At 43.4% G+C, this 18,469-nt stretch overlaps 1 protein-coding gene across 3 annotated transcripts in view; it reads left to right on the top strand.

Annotated features, from left to right (window-relative positions):
- The first annotated feature begins 443 nt into the window (after nucleotides 1-443).
- The window catches only part of LOC309384794 (uncharacterized protein), a 32,313-nt gene continuing 14,287 nt past the window's right edge, over nucleotides 444-18,469 (top strand). For 2 of the 3 annotated variants that reach the window (XR_014174121.1, XM_081938579.1), the window contains exons 1-6: nucleotides 444-681; nucleotides 2,692-3,154; nucleotides 4,228-4,333; nucleotides 4,834-4,916; nucleotides 5,008-5,134; nucleotides 10,957-12,654. Coding sequence is in view for 2 of the 3 variants with exons in the window: in XM_081938579.1 (XP_081794705.1) it covers nucleotides 2,768-3,154; nucleotides 4,228-4,333; nucleotides 4,834-4,916; nucleotides 5,008-5,134; nucleotides 10,957-12,654 (2,401 nt within the window). In the remaining variant the exon portion in view is untranslated. Of the gene's footprint in view, nucleotides 682-2,691; nucleotides 3,155-4,227; nucleotides 4,334-4,833; nucleotides 4,917-5,007; nucleotides 5,135-10,956; nucleotides 12,655-14,501; nucleotides 15,998-18,469 lie in introns of those variants that run through there. The other variant, XM_081938578.1, reaches the window with a different exon arrangement.

The following is an 18,469-nucleotide window of genomic DNA, read 5'->3' as shown; positions in this document are numbered from 1 at the left end:
GAATAGAAGATGAAGGAGAGGCAAGGGAGAGGAAGGGAGAGATGATGAAGGGGAGGGGAGGGGAGGGAGGGGAGAGGAGGTGAAGAAGAGAGAAGGGAGGGGAGGGTGGGGACGGGAGAATAGAAGAGATGAAGAAGAGGAGAGGCAAGGGAGAGGAGAGGAGATGAAGGGGAAGGAAGGGAGGGGAGATGAAAAGAGATGAAGAAGCTCCGAGCTCCGAGCTGAAGAAGCTTCTGGGATGAAAAGTGAAACGTCTTCAATGGAAAACTAGACAGTCCAGTTGCTTCTTGAAAAAAAGCACCTTGGGGATTTTTGAAAGTTCTTTTCTGTTCTCACTGTGTCCTTTCTTTCTACCCAACTCCGTCATCCTGCCCCAGCCCCCCAAATGCACTCCCCTATTGCAAGAGGTCCTTTGCGTTGCCCGGAGAGCCCACCAGGGGGCTCCTTCTGCAAGCCTTGGCAGGGATTGGCTCTCTCCGGCTTCAGAGAAGAAACTGAGCCTGTGCAGATCCTTTACGCCAGGGGAGAGGGTCTTCCTTCTGCATCCTGAGATGTGTCAGAGCAAGGCAGGAAGTGAGTGACATCGGGGAGAGTCTGGCCTCTCTAGGACTCTGTACTCTCTCTCACCTTGGCCAAAGAGGCCGGAGGCAAGCAGGGATGGACCAGCAGAAGCGACTCTGGGTGAGTGTGGTGTGAACTCCGCTTCTGGGGAGGAGATGGAGAGATGCCAATCCTTCATCCTTCTGCTGAACCTTGGGAGGGGAAGGACCTAGGTGTCAAGCCGGCCTCCCTCACCAACCGAGAAAGAAACCACTTAACTCCATTTTGCAGAATTAAGAGCCCTTTTACTGGTTATGAAAAGATAGCTGCTAAGCAAAGCAAGATCTGAGGCAAAAGCGTGCGAAATCATACATATCAATATGTAACCAACCCCCTCCCCCTGGTAACCCTCATCCCAGTGTCCAATCTGCAAATCCCTTAGGTGTCATGTGAGTCCCATCTTCAAGGAGCATCATCAGGTTGGTATGCAGGACGGTTGGCCTTGACCGACACCAAGCACTAATCTCCAGCATGCGCAGTAGACGGTGAGACCAAATCTCCCTTTTTACAATCGATCCTGTACTTAAACTTCCCCTCCCAAATACCAGCCCCCGCTCCCCGTTTCAATGGCAGCCGAAAGCAAATAGTGAAATAGAGGCTGACACTAGGTCCCATGTTCCCCTGCCACCCCTTTTCAGGCAGAAGCTGGGCAGGGGGAGGGGGGGAGAAAAGCATCCCACAAGGAAGGATATCCAGATCTCCGGAGATGGGGGATGCAAAAAGAGGCAAACTCTTTCACACAACCCCTTCCTCAGGCCACGAAAAGGGAGGGATTCTCATGGCAACACTCAACCAGGAAAATATCAGAATGGTCTTTGGACTGCAGCATATTGTAGACACACACTGTTGGTGTCGTGGGAACCTTCCCAAACATCAACTTTGTCAAGTTGTCAAGCAACCAAGATGATTAGGGGACTGGAGACTAAAACATATGAAGAACGGTTGCAGGAACTGGGTATCTTTAGCTTAAGAGAAAGAAGGACCAGGGGAGACATGATAGCAGTGTTCCAACATCTCAGGGGTTGCCACAAAGAAGAGGGAGTCAAGCTATTCTCCAAAGCACCTGAGGGCAGAACAAGAAGCAATGGGTAAGTTTCTTCTGCACCTGACCAGAACTGGATGGGTGAAACTGCCAGTGTGGCAGTGGGAGATTGGATCATGTGATGGACTTGTGGGTGTTGGGGGGCAAGATCTTGAACTTTCAACTAGTTGGGGGAAACTGGGAAGCTTTCAGATTCGGATTTTCCCAGATGTGCCAACATGGCTCTCTTCATAAATTGGAACTTTGAGCTATACTTTGCCTTGGACTCTGATTTACTTTTGGATGCTATTTGGAACCCTGACATTTAGTTTAGTTTAGTTTAGTTTAGGTTTAGTTTAGTTTAGTTTAGTTTAGGTTTAGTTTAGGTTTAGTTTAGGTTTAGTTTAGTTTAGGTTTAGTTTAGTTTAGGTTTAGTTTAGTTTAGGTTTAGTTTAGTTTAGTTTAGTTTAGTTTAGGTTTAGTTTAGGTTTAGTTTAGTTTAGTTTAGTTTAGGTTTAATTTAGTTTAGTTTAGGTTTAGTTTAGTTTAGGTTTAGTTTAGTTTAGGTTTAGTTTAGGTTTAGTTTAGTTTAGTTTAGTTTAGCTTAGCTTAGCTTAGTTTAGGTTTAGTTTAGTTTAGTTTAGTTTAGTTGGGAAGGACCTTGGAGGTCTTCTAGTCCAACCCCCTGGTCAGGCAGGAAACCCTATACCATTTCAGAAAAATAGTTGTCCAATCTCTGCTTAAAAACTTCCAGTGTTGGGGCATTCACAACATCTGCAAGCAAGTTGTTCCATTGATTAATTGTTCTCACTGTCAGGAAATTTCTCCTTACTTCTAGGTTGCTTCTCTCCTTGATTAATTCCCATCCATTGCTTCGAGGACTACCTGTGATCCTTCCTGACTGACTCCAAATTATCTTTTCTTTCCTCGTAATAATTCTGACATTACCTCCCTGGGTTTTTAAAGAGTCAAAGCCCCGAGCAGTATAGGAACGTCTAGAAGTGACTTTTGGGGTGCACTCAGGTGTAGCAGCTGAAGCATCTTATGTTCCTTCTCTTCATATAATCCAGGTGGTATGAAGGAAAAGGTCTTTGGAGAACCAAGAGATCTGTTGGCTGCATTTCGATCTGTGAAAGAGGGGGAAAAATGGAGGGACAACACCCAGAAGATCAAGAAGCTGGAAAGGGTGGGGAGACTTGGGCAAGAACCGGACAGAAGATCCTGGAGAAGGAAAGCATCGGCTCAGAGGTCCAGTGCTGGCACTTCAGGAGCATCCAATACCAAGAGTCCAAAGGTCCCCGAGAGATTTGCAGCCACCTCCACCACCTTTGCCGTCAGTGGCTGCAGCCAGAAAGTCGCACCAAGGCTCAGATGTTGGACCTAGTGATCCTGGAGCAGCTCCTGTTCCTTCTGCCCCTGCAGATGGAGGGTTGGGTCCGGGAGTGTGGAGCAGAGACGAGTTCCCAGGCGGTGGCCCTGGCAGAAGGCTTCCTCTTAAACCAGGCAGAGGAGGAGAAGCAGGAAGAACCACAGGTGAGAGAACTTCATCTTTTCAGCTTTCAGAGATGTTCAGTTCATGAAGTAAAATAGAGTAGAGTAGAGTAGAGTAGCATAGAGCAGAATACAATAGAATAGAGAGTAGAATAAATAGAATAGAGTAGAATAGAGAATAAATAGAGTAGATAATAGAATAGAGTATCTACTCTAGAGTAGAGAATAGAGTATCTACTCTAGAGTAGAGAATAGAGTAGAATAGAGAATAGAATAGAATAGAATAGACAATAGAGTAGAATAGAGAATAGAATAGAGTAGATAATAGAATAGACAATAGAGTAGAATAGAGAATAGAATAGAGTAGATAATAGAATAGAGTATCTACTCTAGAGTAGAGAATAGAGTACTCTAGAGTAGAGAATAGAGTAGAATAGAGAATAGAATAGAATAGAATAGAATAGAATAGAATAGAATAGTATAGACAATAGAGTAGAATAGAGAATAGAATAGAGTAGATAATAGAATAGAGTATCTACTCTAGAGTAGAGAATAGAGTACTCTAGAGTAGAGAATAGAGTAGAATAGAGAATAGAATAGAATAGAATAGAATAGACAATAGAGTAGAATAGAGAATAGAATAGAGAATAGAATAGAGAATAGAATAGAATTGAGTAGAATAGAATAGAATAACAGAGTTGGAAGGGACCTTGGAGGTCTTCTAGTCCAACCCTCTCTCAGGCAGAAAACCTTATACCATTTTAGACAATTGGTTGTCCAATCTCTTCTTAAAAACTTCCAGTATTGGATAATTTACAACTTCTGGAGGCAAGTTGTTCCGCTGGTTAATTGTTCTAACTGTCAGAAAATTTCTCCTTGTTTCTAGGTTGCTTCTCATAAGTGTACGACTATACCTCATGATCCTGAGCATAAGTAATGTGAGGTGTTTAACTCTTTAGGCAACGTATCTCATTCCAGAAATATTTGGGATCATTCTTTCCTTCATCTTCATTGATGAGCATCGAGAGATTAAGTTACAAAGTTAAGAACGGAGCATGAAGAAATCCGATTCATTTTGTGTGCTGGTTCATTATTTGTGTCATGGGATACAACAGGTCCAGGGAAGCTTCTTGGACACCGTCATGGAAAATCCAGAGGAAGGAAGAGGGCTCCTTCTCAGAGGCATCCCCAGGGAAGATCAACATTGTAACACTTTAATGGGTGAGGAAGCTCTATCTTTCATTCTTTGTGGACTCTTTGGTGCAATATCTCTGTCTACCCTAAAGCTGGTCCGACTTTGGCCATTTTGAGACTTCAGTGCTGACAAACTGGAGAAGAGGGATAGGGAGGCGGGAATAGATATAGTTAGTTAGGGTGTTGTAGCCAAAACACAACACTTTCTCTTGGGAACCAAGGACATTCCTGCAGGTGCTCAGAAAGAAGGGACTGGAGTCGCCTAGCAACTGGACAGCATCCTGATTGGACCATGTGAATGATTGTTTTGAGAAAGTGACAGATTTTTACTTTTATTTAGGTGAAAAAACCGTGGGAATAATCGGGGTCGGTTTTCACCAGCCTGTGCCAATATGACATATCCAATAAACCTATTCTTTGAGGAAATTGCCTGCCTCGGAGTTTTCTTTGCTGTGGGCATGTTACTTGGAACCCTGACAATCTCCCCATATTTTCTGAAGCCTCCGTTGCTTTTGTCTCCCTTACAGACAGTGGGGTGACGTCCATGGTGTTTGTAGGATCTGCTCCTTTTTCTACCATATTTGAAAGAGCAGGTGAATCTTCAAGTCAGGTAGGAGAGAGGTTGGAGACCTCCCGCTCTTAGTGTTGAGCCTCTTTCCTTGGCCTGTCCTTTAATGGGGACATTTCATTTCTACGTTCAGGGTCTCGTAACCTTTGAGGAGGTGGCTGTGTATTTCTCTGAGGAGGAATGGTCCCGCCTGGATGCTGATCAGAAAGCCCTCCATGGGGAGGTCATGCTGGAGAATTCAAAGAACGTCGCCTCTCTAGGTAAGGACCTTTTGCTCCGTATCCTTATCCCCACAACTCATTATTTCTGGATACCATCTATGGAGCCAACCTACCTCTTATGGGCTCGCTGATGTTCTGGAACACAACTGGAGTGGTATTAGTACCTCACTTGATCTTGATTGAATCCCTCTGTTAATGCAATTTAGGATTGCGTTGGCATGGTAGAATTCCCCTCCACCCCAACTAATGGGGACTTTTGAGATTCTGGGTGAAACTGTGCAGGTTTTCTCTATAGAAGCCCAGAACTGGGGCTTAAAATAACCCACTACTCAATTTTTCAACTGTGCAACCATGGGATTGTAGCATGAATAGGGACTGGCTGGCCAAGAGTCTCTTTTCCTGTTAAGTCAAAGAATCTGAAAGAATACAGCAGACCTTGTTAATATAACTGGTTTATAAAGATTGTTAGGTGTGAATACAAAATACATATTATTATTATTATTATTATACGATTGTATCACAGCGGCCAGTTGATTCGCCGGATTTGGCATTGATTACTAGTCGGGCCCCACCCAGGGGCCTAGGACGTCGTAACGTATTTTCGTAATATACGTGCAGATCCAAGCAGTGCAGCTTTTTGCATTTGACTGATGGTGATTTTGTCAAGTTTTTTTTTTTTTATTATTATTATTATTATTATTATTATTATTATTATTATTATTATTATTATTATTATTATTATTATTATTGCATCAACAGAATTGTATCACAGCGGCCAGTTGTTTCGCCGGATTTGGCATTGATTACTAGTCGGGCCCCACCCAGGGGCCTAGGACGTCGTAACGTATTTTCGTAATATACGTGCAGATCCAAGCAGTGCAGCTTTTTGCATTTGACTGATGGTGATTTTGTCAATTTTTAACTGTTTTAAATGTAATTCCAGTGCTTTTGGAATAGCACCCAGTGTGCCGATTACCACTGGAATTACCACTGCTGGTTTGTGCCATAATCGTTGAATTTCAATTTTTAAGTCCTGGTATTTTGCGATTTTTTCATATTCCTTCTCGGCGACCCTGCGATCACCTGGTATTGCGATGTCTATGATTGTAACCTTATTTTTCTCAACCAGTGTGATGTCTGGTGTATTATGCGCCAGTATTTTATCCGTTTGTATGCGAAAATCCCACAAGATCTTGACCATCTGACCCTCGACAACTTTTTCAGGCTTATGTTCCCACCAGTTTGTTGCTGTTTTAATGTTATAATTTTTGCACAAATTCCAGTGGATCATTTGTGCCACTGAATTGTGCCGCATTTTATAGTCAGTCTGCGCGATTTTTTTACAGCAGCTGAGTATGTGGTCAACAGTTTCATCAGCCTCTTTGCAAAGTCTACATCTGGCATCATCAGAGGATTTTTCGATTTTGGCCTTAATGGCATTTGTGCGGATAGCTTGTTCTTGCGCAGCCAGGATTAGTGACTCTGTTTCTTTCTTTAATGTACCTGCTGTTAACCATAACCAAGTTTTTTCACTGTCCACTTTATCTTTTATTTTTTCCAGAAATTGGCCATGCAATGCTTTGTTCTGCCAACTCTCCATTCTTAATTTTATCACATCTTTTTTGTATTCTTGTTTCGTCTGTTGGGCCTTCAATAGATTTTTGTTCTTTACTTCGATTAATAGATGTTCTTGACTTTCTTTTAAATAATCAGCCAGTGCATGTTTTTCTTCTTCAACTATTTGCTTCACTTGTAATAATCCTCTGCCGCCTGATTTCCGGGGTAGGTATAGTCTATCAATATCACCACGTGGATGTAAACTGTAGTGCATTGTCATTAGTTTCCTGGTTTTTCGGTCTAAAATGTCCAAATCATCTTGTGTCCAGTTAACTATACCAGCTGTGTATCTTATAACTGGTATTGCCCAGGTGTTTATGGCCTTGATTGTATTTCCACCATTCAATTTAGATTTCAAAATTTTCCTAACTCTGTTGGTGTACTCTCCCCTGACAATAGTTTTTACTTCTCCATGCTTGATGTTATCAAACTGCAGAATGCCTAAGTATTTGTAGGCTTCATTTTCGTTGCATTTAATTAGTTGGCCATTGGGCATTTCAATTCCCTCACACGCAGTGATTTTGCCCCTTTTTATGGATACAGTGGCACATTTTTCCATGCCAAACTTCATTGAAATATTATTATTATTATTATTATTATTATTATTATTATTATTATTATTATTATTATTATTATTATTATTATCACAGTAAGGAAGATAACACAGAAATGGTTAAATTGATTATTTTATTCAAAGAGGAGAATATATTTACCGTATTTTTCAGAGTATAAGACGCTCTGAAGTATAAGACACACCTAGCTTTTGCGGAGGAAAACAAGGGAGGAAAAATCTGCCTCTGCCTCCCAGCAATTTGCCTCCTTGCAGCAAAGAGCAAACATCCTGTTTCAGTTTCAGCACAGCCTGATTAGGACAAGCAGCTGATCGTTGAGTCTCCCGATGATCAGCTGTTTCAGGCTGCAAGGGCTTGTCATAGCCTATGCCGCCTCCGGGTGCCTTGTTTTTGGCCTCCGCATCCCGTTTTCATTTTGGATATCACTTCTATAAATTTAATAAAATTAAATTAAATTCTGGATTTTGTGCTTGTGAAGAAAAAAAATGAAACTTTGATTCTGGTTTTCTTGACTAGATAGATTTGTCATTATAGAAATGGATAGTTACTAATGTGTAAAAGCAAAAAGTTGAGGCTGGAGTATTTTTATGTTGTACTGTGCTAAAAAGAGTCGGAAGTCAATGCCTTTTTTCCCTTTTTTCCCCCTTGTCCCTTATATCTTCTTTCCCCCTCTCTTTTTCCTTCCCCTAATTTCCCATTTCTATTTTTCTTTGTAGTTTATATATAGATAAAACAATAAAAGCCAGTCCATCATAGGTATAAAAGAAGGGCTGCAAATTATATTTAGTTTAACCAATTTAACTGTTTCTGCTTTATCTTCCTTGCTGTAGAAATAATATGTATTTCTATTGCACCTTATATCTTTATAAACTTATCACCATAGAAGAAATAATCAAGCAACGAATTAGCGAACACCTAGAAGCAAACAAAGTAATAGCCAAAAGCCAACATGGGTTTGTCAAAAACAGATCATGCCAGACTAATCTTATTGCATTCTTTCACAAAGTGATAATTTATTCTTCATATTTCTAAACCGCCCCCTCTCCCAAAAAGGGACTCGGGGCGGTTTAAAAAATTAGTGGACCAGAGGAATGCCATCGATATAGTTTACTTGGACTTCAGTAAGGCATTTGATAAGGTAGACCATAACCTACTACTAGATAAAGTAGAAGAATGTGGGTTAGACAGCATCACCACCAGATGGATTCGTAACTGGCTGACCAACCGCACTCATCGTGTAGTCCTCAATGGAACTGCATCTACATGGAGGGAAGTATGCAGTGGAGTACCCCAAGGCTCTGTTTTAGGCCCAGTACTCTTCAACATCTTCATCAATGATTTGGATGAGGGGATAAATGGGGAACTCATCAAATTTGCAGATGACACCAAGCTGGCAGGAATAGCCAACACTCCAGAAGATAGGCTTAAGATACAGAAGGATCTTGACAAACTTGAACATTGGGCACTATCTAATAAAATGAAATTCAATGGTGAAAAGAGAAAGGTTCTACATTTAGGCAACAAAAACGAAATGCACAGGTACAGTATAGGTGGTACCTTGCTCAATAGTAGTAACTGTGAGAGGGATCTTGGAGTCCTAATGGACAACCATTTAAATATGAGCCAGCCGTGCGCAGCAGCTGCAAAACAACCAACACAGTTCTAAGCTGCATCAACAGAGGGATAGAATCAAGATCATGTGAAGTGTTAATACCACTTTATAATGCCTTGGTAAGGCCACACTTGGAATACTGCATTCAGTTTTGGTTGCCACAATGTAGAAAACATGTGGAGACTCTAGAAGGAGTGCAGAGAAGAGCAACAAAGAGGATTAGGGGATTGAAGGTTAAAACATACAATGGTTGCAGGAATTGGATATGTCTAGTATAGTGAAAAAGGACTAGGGGAGACATGATAGCAGTGTTCCAATATCTCAGGGGTTGCCACAAAGAAGAGGGAGTCAAGTTATTCTCCAAGGCACCTGAGGGTAGAACAAGAAGCAATGGGTGGAAACTAATCAAGGAGAGAAGCAACTTAGAACTGAGGAGAAACTTCCTGACAGTTAGAACAATTAATCAGTGGAACAGAAGTTGCCTCCAGAAGTTGTGAATGCCCCAACACTGGAAGTCTTTAAGAAGATGTTGGATAGCCATTTGTCTGAAACGGTATAGGGTTTCCTGCCTAAGCAGGGGGTTGGACTAGAAGACCTCCAAGGTCCCTTCCAACTCTGCTATTGTATTGTATTTATATTAACAAGGTCCCCTGTATTCTTTCAGATTTTTGAATTTACGAGGAAAGCTATTATTTTTGACAGACGTTCCCAGTTCATGCGACAATCCCATGGTTGCAGAGATGAAAAATTTATTATTTATAAACTTGATAGGTGCTCTGGCGCCCAGAACTCTGAGTGGCTTAAAATTAAAAAGATAAAGTACACAAAAAACATGAAGGCAGCATGAGGAGCTCAAAACAAACATACGACACCCCCCCTTCCATAGGGACTCATTTATCCCCCTGCCCCAAAGTCTGGGGGAATAGCCAGGCTTTCAACACTTTTGTGAAGATCATCGGGGGGGGGGGGGGGGAGCCATCAGAATTGGCTGGCTCCTCAAGCACCTTTCTCCTCCTTCTTCCATCGCCTAGGAGATGACCTTGGTTCCCAGGAGAAAGTTCTGTGTTGTGTCTAGTAAGGCATTCCACCTTTCTCCTCCCCCATCCGTACTGGGTGGCAACCATGAATTAGGAAAATGGCTTCTGCCAGATTCAGTTTAACATCGACATAAATCCACAGTCATTAAGCAAATGCAGCAGTCATTTAGTGAAGCCATTGTTTACTATGGAGCTTTTTTTTTTTTTTGCCAAAACGCTGAAATTTGTTTTTTCAGCAAAAATGTAGATTGCAGTCAGGTGACTGTGGGACACCACAAATGGCCGTAAATCTGGATAGGTTACCAAGCACCCAAAATACATTTACATGACCTTGAGGGGAAGGCCTGGCTATTGGAACTTTGGAACTAGGCTATAATTATCTTTGGGTGGGGGGTGTCTGTCGTAACTTTGAACAGTTGCTAAATGGTCTTAAGTTGAGGAGTACCTGTACTTTGCATTTGTACTTGCTGAGATTCATATATACTGTTATGCAGTATTAATTGTTTTAACTGTCAGGAAGTTTCTCCTCAGTTCTAAGTTGCTTCTCTCCTTGATTAGTTTCCACCCATTGCTTCTTGTTCTACCCTCAGGTGCCTTGGAGAATAACTTGACTCCCTCTTCTTTGTGGCAACCCCTGAGATATTGGAACACTGCTATCATGTCTCCCCTGGTCCTTCTTTCTATTAAACTAGACATACCCAGCTCCTGCAATCGTTCTTCATATGTTTTAGCCTCCAGTCCCCATTTATTGAGATTAGAACTGCAAAAACACACATATGTAGCTGTGTTGATTTTTATGAGATTGCAATTTTTAAAAAAGTTTTCTGCTACCGTACTCAAAAATAGAAATTACTCATGTCCCTGCCATGCAATTTTATATACGGGAACTTGTGCGTATTTGGTTTCCCTTAGTGGTTACGTCATGTTGGTTCATGGAATAACCTTGAAAAATGCTAAACCATAGTTTGCGGTTTAATCTTTCTAACCTTTTCTTGGTATATTTTCATTCTATTTTCTCTTCAGAAAGAGCTCAAAGAGGAGAGAGGAGAAAGTACAACCAACCATTCCATGCATATCATCCTGAAGAAGAAGAGAAAAAGAAGTTGGCCAACGAAACAGGATCAAAATGTTTGGAGAGGAAGCAAATCACCAAGGGAATAAACAAAAAAACCATTTTCCAGTGTGCTCCCACTCAAAACTTTCTCGATCAGCAAAAGAAGAGAAAATGTGCAGGGAGCAGCTTGAAAACCTGCAAAGACAGATTTGATGTAAGCAAACCTTACAGGAGCCACGCGGTGGGAGAAAAATATTCCCGCAGGGAGATGAAAAAATATTCAAATCGGACCTTCTCTACTCGCGGAAGCATTAATGTGGAGGAAAAGCTATTATACAGGTACAGGGAAGGTGGAGAAAGCTTCGGCAGCAACAGTTCCGTCATTTCCCACCAAATAACCCGCGTAGGAGTGAAACCGTATAAATGCACGGAGTGCGGAAAGAGCTTCAGAAAAAGCAGTTACCTTACTTGTCACCGAAGGATCCACACAGGGGAGAAACCCTTCCAATGTACGGAGTGCGGGAAGAGCTTCAGCAAGAACAGTTCCCTTACTTACCATAGGAGGATCCACACGGGAGAGAAGCCCTTTAAATGTGCTGAGTGTGGAAAGACCTTCAGCAAGAACAGTTCCCTGACTTCCCATACCAGGAGCCATTCGGGGGAGAAGCCGTATCGATGTCTGGAGTGTGGAAAGAGCTTCCGGTGGCACAGTCAACTGACTTCCCATAAAAGGATCCACACAGGGGAGAAACCCTACGAATGCACAGAGTGCGGGAAAGGCTTCAGCACGAGCAGCAGCCTCACTTCCCATAAAAGGCGCCATTCCGGCGAGAAACCCTACAAATGCCTGGAGTGTGGAAAGAGTTTCCAGGGTAGCAGCGCCTTCGCTTCTCACAAGAGGATCCACACTGGGGAGAAGCCATACAAGTGCACAGAGTGTGGGAAAATATTCCAAAAGAGCAGTTCCCTTGCTTCCCACCGAAGCATCCACACAGGAGAGAAACCTTACAAATGCTTGGAGTGCGGTAAGAACTTCCGGGAAAATGGATCACTGACTTCTCACAGAAGGATTCACCGAGGGGAGAAACCCTATAAATGCGCGGAGTGTGGGAAGAGCTTTAGCCAAAGTGGTAACCTGATTTCCCACAAAAGGAGCCACTCGGGTGAGAAACCGTATAAGTGTATGGAATGCGGGGAGAGCTTTATGTGGAATAGTCAGCTTACATCGCACAGAAGTCTCCACACGGGGGAGAAACCCTATAAATGCACAGACTGCGGGAAGAGCTTCAGCGACATCAGTCACCTGACTTCTCACAAGAGGACCCATACGGGGGAGAAACCATATAAATGCGTGGCGTGCGGAAAGAGCTTCAGCCAAAACAGTTCCCTGACTCTCCACGAGAGGATTCACACTGGGGAGAAACCCTATGAATGCACAGAGTGTGGAAAGAGCTTCCGTGAAAAGAGATCTCTTCATTCCCACAAACTGATCCACACTGGGGAGAAACCGCATAAATGTACAGAGTGTGGAAAGCACTTCCGTGAAAAGAGATCTCTTCGTTCTCATAAACTGATCCACAGAGGAGAAAAACCATATAATTGCTTGGACCATAGGAACGACTTTAGAAAGAGCAATTCCCTTATTTCTCATCAAAGTATTCACTCAGGTGAGAACTCCTAGAAATATTAGTTTTGCTTGGTTCCATCCAGAGGTGGTATTCAGCCAGTTCTGACCGGTTCTGACCGGTATTCAGCCAGTTCTGACCGGTTCTAGAGAACTGGTAGTGGAAATTGTAATTGTAATTGTATTTACAGGGAACATCTATTACTAACCTTCCTAGATGGCTTTTTAAATTTTAAATTGGGGTTTCAAACTGGTTTTAGAATTGTTTTTAATTATTTAAATTGGTTTTGGGTTTTATACACAGACGGTATGTGTGCGTTGTTTTGTTTGATGTCTTATGTTATGTTTTGTTGCCTTGAACATGAACGGTCTGTACACCGCCCCGAGTCCCTACGGGGAGAGGGGGCGGTCTGTAAATTTAATAAACCTTAAACCTTAAACCTTAAATTTTGAGTAGTTTGTAGAACCGGCAAATAGGCTGGCCCCGCCCCTGCTGCCTCCCAGCTGATCTTCTTTTGTTGCCCTGATCATGAGAACAGAGCTGGAAAGCAGGTTAGTGGGGCGGGGCGGGAAAGGGGAATTTGCATTAACCTTCCCCCAGGAATGGGGAGGGAATGGGGATTTTGCAGTATCCTTCCTCTGCCACGCCCACAAAGCCATGCCCACAGAACCGGTGGTAAAAAAAAATGTATCCCACCACTGGTTCCATCCTTATGTCTGTTCTTGGCCTGAACTATGCGAAGTTCTTCCTCTGACTCCTGAATTCAATTTGTACACCGCGCCCAACTCAACGACTCGGCAAGATTCTTAGGAAATCAAAACCATAAAACAAGAAAGACAATGCAACTGTAACATGCATTCGTCCAAACGCATGTAAACTGGATAGTAGCCCATACAGAAAGATTTGATTTCTTGAAGAAAACCTTAGAACAGAATCCTGTTCATTTATTCAAATTTTGAGTATTTCATCCTCTCCGGGACCAGTCCAGTTGCAGAATAAGGAAAGGTGGTGTAGAATAGAATCAAGATCATGTGAAGGGTTAATACCACTTTATAATGCCTTGGTAAGGCCACACTTGGAATGCTGCATTCAGTTTTGGTCGCCACGATGTAAAAAAGATGTGGAGACTCTAGAAAGAGTGCAGAGAAGAGCAACAAAGATGATTAGGGGACTGGAGACTAAAACATATGAAGAACGGTTGCAGGAACTGGGTATGTTTAGCTTAAGAGAAAGAAGGACTAGGGGAGACATGATAGCAGTGTTCCAATATCTCAGGGACTGCCACAAAGAAGAGGGAGTGAAGCTATTCTCCAAGGCACCTGAGGGTAGAAGAAGAAGCAATGGGTGGAAACTAATCAAGGAGAGAAGCAACTTAGAAATGAGGAGAAATTTCCTGACAGTTAGAACAATTAATCAGTGGAACAGAAGTTGCCTCCAGAAGTTGTGAATGCCCCAACGTTAAGAAGATGTTGGATAGCCATCTGTCTGAAACGGTATAGGGTTTCCTGCCTAGGCAGGGGGTTGGACTAGAAGACCTCCAAGGTCCCTTCCAACTCTGCTATTGTATTGTATTGTATTGTATTGTATTGTATTGTATAACTTTCACCCCACTAGTGTTTCAAAAAAGCCCTAAGATCTGGCTATTTGTTCAGGTGTGGGTGTGTTTTTGTTGCCATCTTTTGCTTTATTGTTGCCTTGTTTTTATTGTTGTATAATTTTATGTTTTCTTGCAATCCCAGCAGAATCTTTGGGTGGCGTACAAATTGAATGAAATGAAGAGAAATGATTTTGATTTCATTGATAAGATGCTCACAATTTCCTCTGGTGGTTTAAAAGAACAAGAGAATTGCCTTTTTAAGCATCTCAAATTCTGAACTATTTCGTTTTAGGTGTTCGGACTTGCCGTATTATGGTTTTACAAGTGTAGGATGCCTCGATTTGTTTTATCTGACCTGAGTTTGGAAGCACAGCGTCCAGACAGGCATTTAACAGATTCAGCTTCTCCAATCACTTCAAGCAGCAACATCAGATGAATGTTGCTCTGATTCATCCCTGTAACATTGAGTTATGTCAAGATTTCTACTAATGCACGAACCATGCCATAGATCCAGAGTCGCTTTCAACAATTTGATCTTAGAACAGAGCAGAACAGAATAGAATGAATGAGCTAGAAGGGACCTTGGAGGTCTCGTCGTCCAGTCCCCTGCTCAAGCAAGACAACCTGTATCCGTGATGGCAAACCTATGGCACGCGTGCCACAGGTGGCACACAGAGCCCTCTCTGCAGGCATGGGAGCCGTCGCCCCAGCGCATCTCCACCGCACACGCATGTGCGCCTCCCGCTGGCCAGCTTGTTTTGGGGTATCTGCCGTGTATGTAGGGGGGGCGGGAGGCATGTGGGAGACGTGTGCATGCATGGGGAGTGGGGGGGGCGTCCCCTGTGGCCCATTTTTGGTCCTATGAGACCGCAGGGAGGCCTACTAGGCCAAAAACAGGATACGAGGAGGCCGCACAGACATGTGCAGGAGGCAGGGGGCACGGCAGAGGCATAATGCATTGCATTATGGGTGTGGGCATGCACACGTGATGGTGCACATGCGCGCACATGCTTTTGGCATGCGACAACAAAAAGGTTAGCCATCACTGACCTATACCATTTTAGATAAGTGACTGTCTAGACCAGGGGTGTCAAACTGGGTTTCTTCAAGGGTCGGATCAGCATTGCAGTTCCCCTCTGCAGACTGCCGGAGGGGGAGCAGGGGGGAGATGGGACGGATGTCTCCTGTAGCACCCTGCCAGCCAGATGTGCACGGTCCCCTCTGCCCTGTTTTGGGCCTCCTGCGGCACTTTACTGGCCAAAATGGGGCATGGGACGACGCGTGCAGCCCCCTGTGCCTCGTTTTCGCCCTCCATTGCCTCCTGCAGCACTCTACCGGCCAAAAATGAGCCGTCATGAGGCACCGCAAGCCTTCCGGGTCTCTAGTAGCACTCTGTATCGCAATGCTGTCACACCTGTGAGATAAGAGACAAGGGCACTGGTGGGTTCTGGCCAGTATGCCCCAGCACGGGTGTACCAGTGCCTGCTGGGAGCAGCAGGCACTGTACCAGAATGGTGCTTTGGAGGGCCCACCCACCTGCTCGCGTACCTGTATTTGAGCCAACCAGGATATTTGAGCTCGCGCAGGCAGCGTACGGCGGCTGCACAACACTCCGCCGAGCAGCTGGAGCGTCTCAGGGCGTGGGAGCGCATGCATGCACAGTGCACGTACACATAGTGGACGCCCGGCCCCATGGCAGCGTACTGGTTGCGACGAGATCCAGAACCCACCAGTGGACATGGGGGCCAGAATGTGGCTACTAACTGTAAATAACCTTGCAAAGGAATGGTGGCAATAGGAGAATCCTGCGGTGTGAATAAAGGAACTACAAAAACTCATGAATTGTGTCTAATATCAAATCCTTTGGATCCGCAAAGGGAGGTCTGAAAGTAAAAATAATAAAGTGAATATTGGAAAATATCTTGGAGATTGTGTGGAGGAAATCCTTTGGTTTGTTTCATGGGCTGCAAACAGCATCAGATATGAATGAAAATCAGAATTGCTCACTATGTCCTGTTATTGTTATTGTGTAGCTCCTATACACACTTTATGTTGATTTGCAGGTTTGAGTTCCTCTATATCAGAGATGGGTTCCTACTGCTTCAGACCAGTTCGGCCGAATAGGTAGTAATGTGGCTGGCCACGCCCCTGAACTGGTTCTATCGGCGGCAGCATAGGCGCCATCTTGTTTTTTGCTTCCGCACATGTGCAGAAGCAATTTTTTTACTACTGTGCATGCGTGCATAGCGTCACTGGGCGAATCAGCAGTAACAGAAGCCAGAATCCACCCCTGCTCTATATAGTATGTCCTGTATGTCCAGTAGGAATAGATGTGTATTAAGCCATGAGTAAGACCCACTCACAGCAAGTCCTACATGTACAGTGTGTGGAAAGTTAACAGATTGAAGATACCTGAGAAGACATTGCAAAAGATGGCACTGGAAACAAGAGGCTGTTCTCACATGAACTGCGTATCACGATGGTGTTCGGTTGGACAAGTGTCAGAAGCTGTGATAAAAGGATAGAATAGAATAGAATAGAATAGAATAAGAGAGTTGGAAGGTACCTTGGAGGTCTTCTAGATCAGCTCCCTGCTCAGGCAGGAAATCCACATTACTTCAGACAAATGGTTATCCAACATCTTCTTAAAGACTTCCAGTGTTGGGGCATTCACAACTTCTGGAGGCAACTTCTGTTCCACTGATTAATTGTTCTCACTGTCAGGAAGTTTCTCCTCAGTTCTAAGTTGCTTCTCTCCTTGATTAGTTTCCGCCCATTGCTTCTTGTTCTACACTCAGGTCCCTTGGAAAATAGCTTGACTCCCTCTTCTTTGTGGCAACCCCTGAGATATTGGAACACTGCTATCGTGTCTCCCCTAGTCCTTCTTTCTATTAAGCTAGACATACCTAGTTCCTGCAACCGTTCTTCATATGTTTTAGTCTCCAGTCCCCAATCATCTTTGTTGCTCTTCTCTGCACTCTCTCCAGAGTCTCCACATCTTTTCTACATCGTGGTGACCAGAACTGAATGCCGTATTCCAAGTGTGGCCTTACCAAGGCATTATAAAGTGGCATTAACCCTTCACGTGATCTTGATTCTATCCCTCTGTTGATGCAGCCTAGAACTGGGTTGGCTTTTTTGGCAGCTGCTGCACACGGCTGGCTCCTATTGAAATGGTTGTCCACTAGGACTCCAAGATCCCTTTCACAGTTACTACTACTGAGCAAGGTACCACCTATACTGTACCTGTGCATTTCGTTTTTGTTGCCTAAATGTAGAACCTTACTCTTTTCACCATTGAATTTCATTTTATTAGTGCCCAATGTTCAAGTTTGTGAAGATCCTTCTGGACATGCAGATATGGGCAGCATGTTATTAAAGGGACTGGGACTTGTAATATAGTACTTCACAGTCATCACGTAGAATGGGATACCATACATGGTCGGCTTCTTGGTTATTACGGTGTGTTTTTCCCTTTGCAACTGTCTCATATTTAGGACCTTTGCTGTGTCCTAGTTTCCTAGTTACCCACCACACTTGGTTTAAGAAAACCAACTTGCAGGGAACTATAATTAAAAGGGATGCAGTGGCTCAGTGGCTAAGACGCTGAGCTTGTCAATCAGAAAGGTTGGCAGTTCGGCGGTTCGAATCCCTAGTGCCGCATAATGGAGTGAGCTCCCGTTACTTGTCCCAGCTTCTGCCAACCTAGCAGTTTGAAAGCACGTTAAAAATGCAAGTAGAAAAATAGGAACCACCTTTGGTGGGAAGGTAACAGCGTTCTGTGTGCCTTCGGCGCTTAGTTATGCCGGCCACATGACCACGGAGACGTCTTCGGACACCATTGGCTAGAGTCAGGAACAACTAGCACATACGTGCGAGGGGAACCTTCACCATTAATTATAATTAAAAAGAAGGAATTGGAATTAAGAACATTTGATTTCTTTTGGAAAAAAATTAATTATTTGTCACATGTTATAATCCACTTTTAGGAGCTGAAGGATTGGACACAAAGGCATTCTACTGATCACTTTTATTAAATGCTTTAACATAGTCAAACTGTGATGATAGAATACTGCCATTTATGCAACAAAATACTTATAGACCAAAGACATTAAGGGAAAACATTGTGTCTCCTTCACAAGAAACCTGGAGAAGATGGAAACAGATGCTTTTACATATCTCAACGTAATTCATCAGCGGTGCACAACTTTAGAACATGTTCGAATAAGGGTGCAATCCTGTTCACATATGTGTTGTACA

This window comes from Natrix helvetica, assembly GCF_964273705.1.
Source record: "Natrix helvetica genome assembly, chromosome: 1".
Lineage (NCBI taxonomy): Eukaryota > Metazoa > Chordata > Lepidosauria > Squamata > Natricidae > Natrix > Natrix helvetica.
Note: the sequence above shows the minus strand (reverse complement) of the source record. Positions and strands in the feature narration are given on the sequence as shown.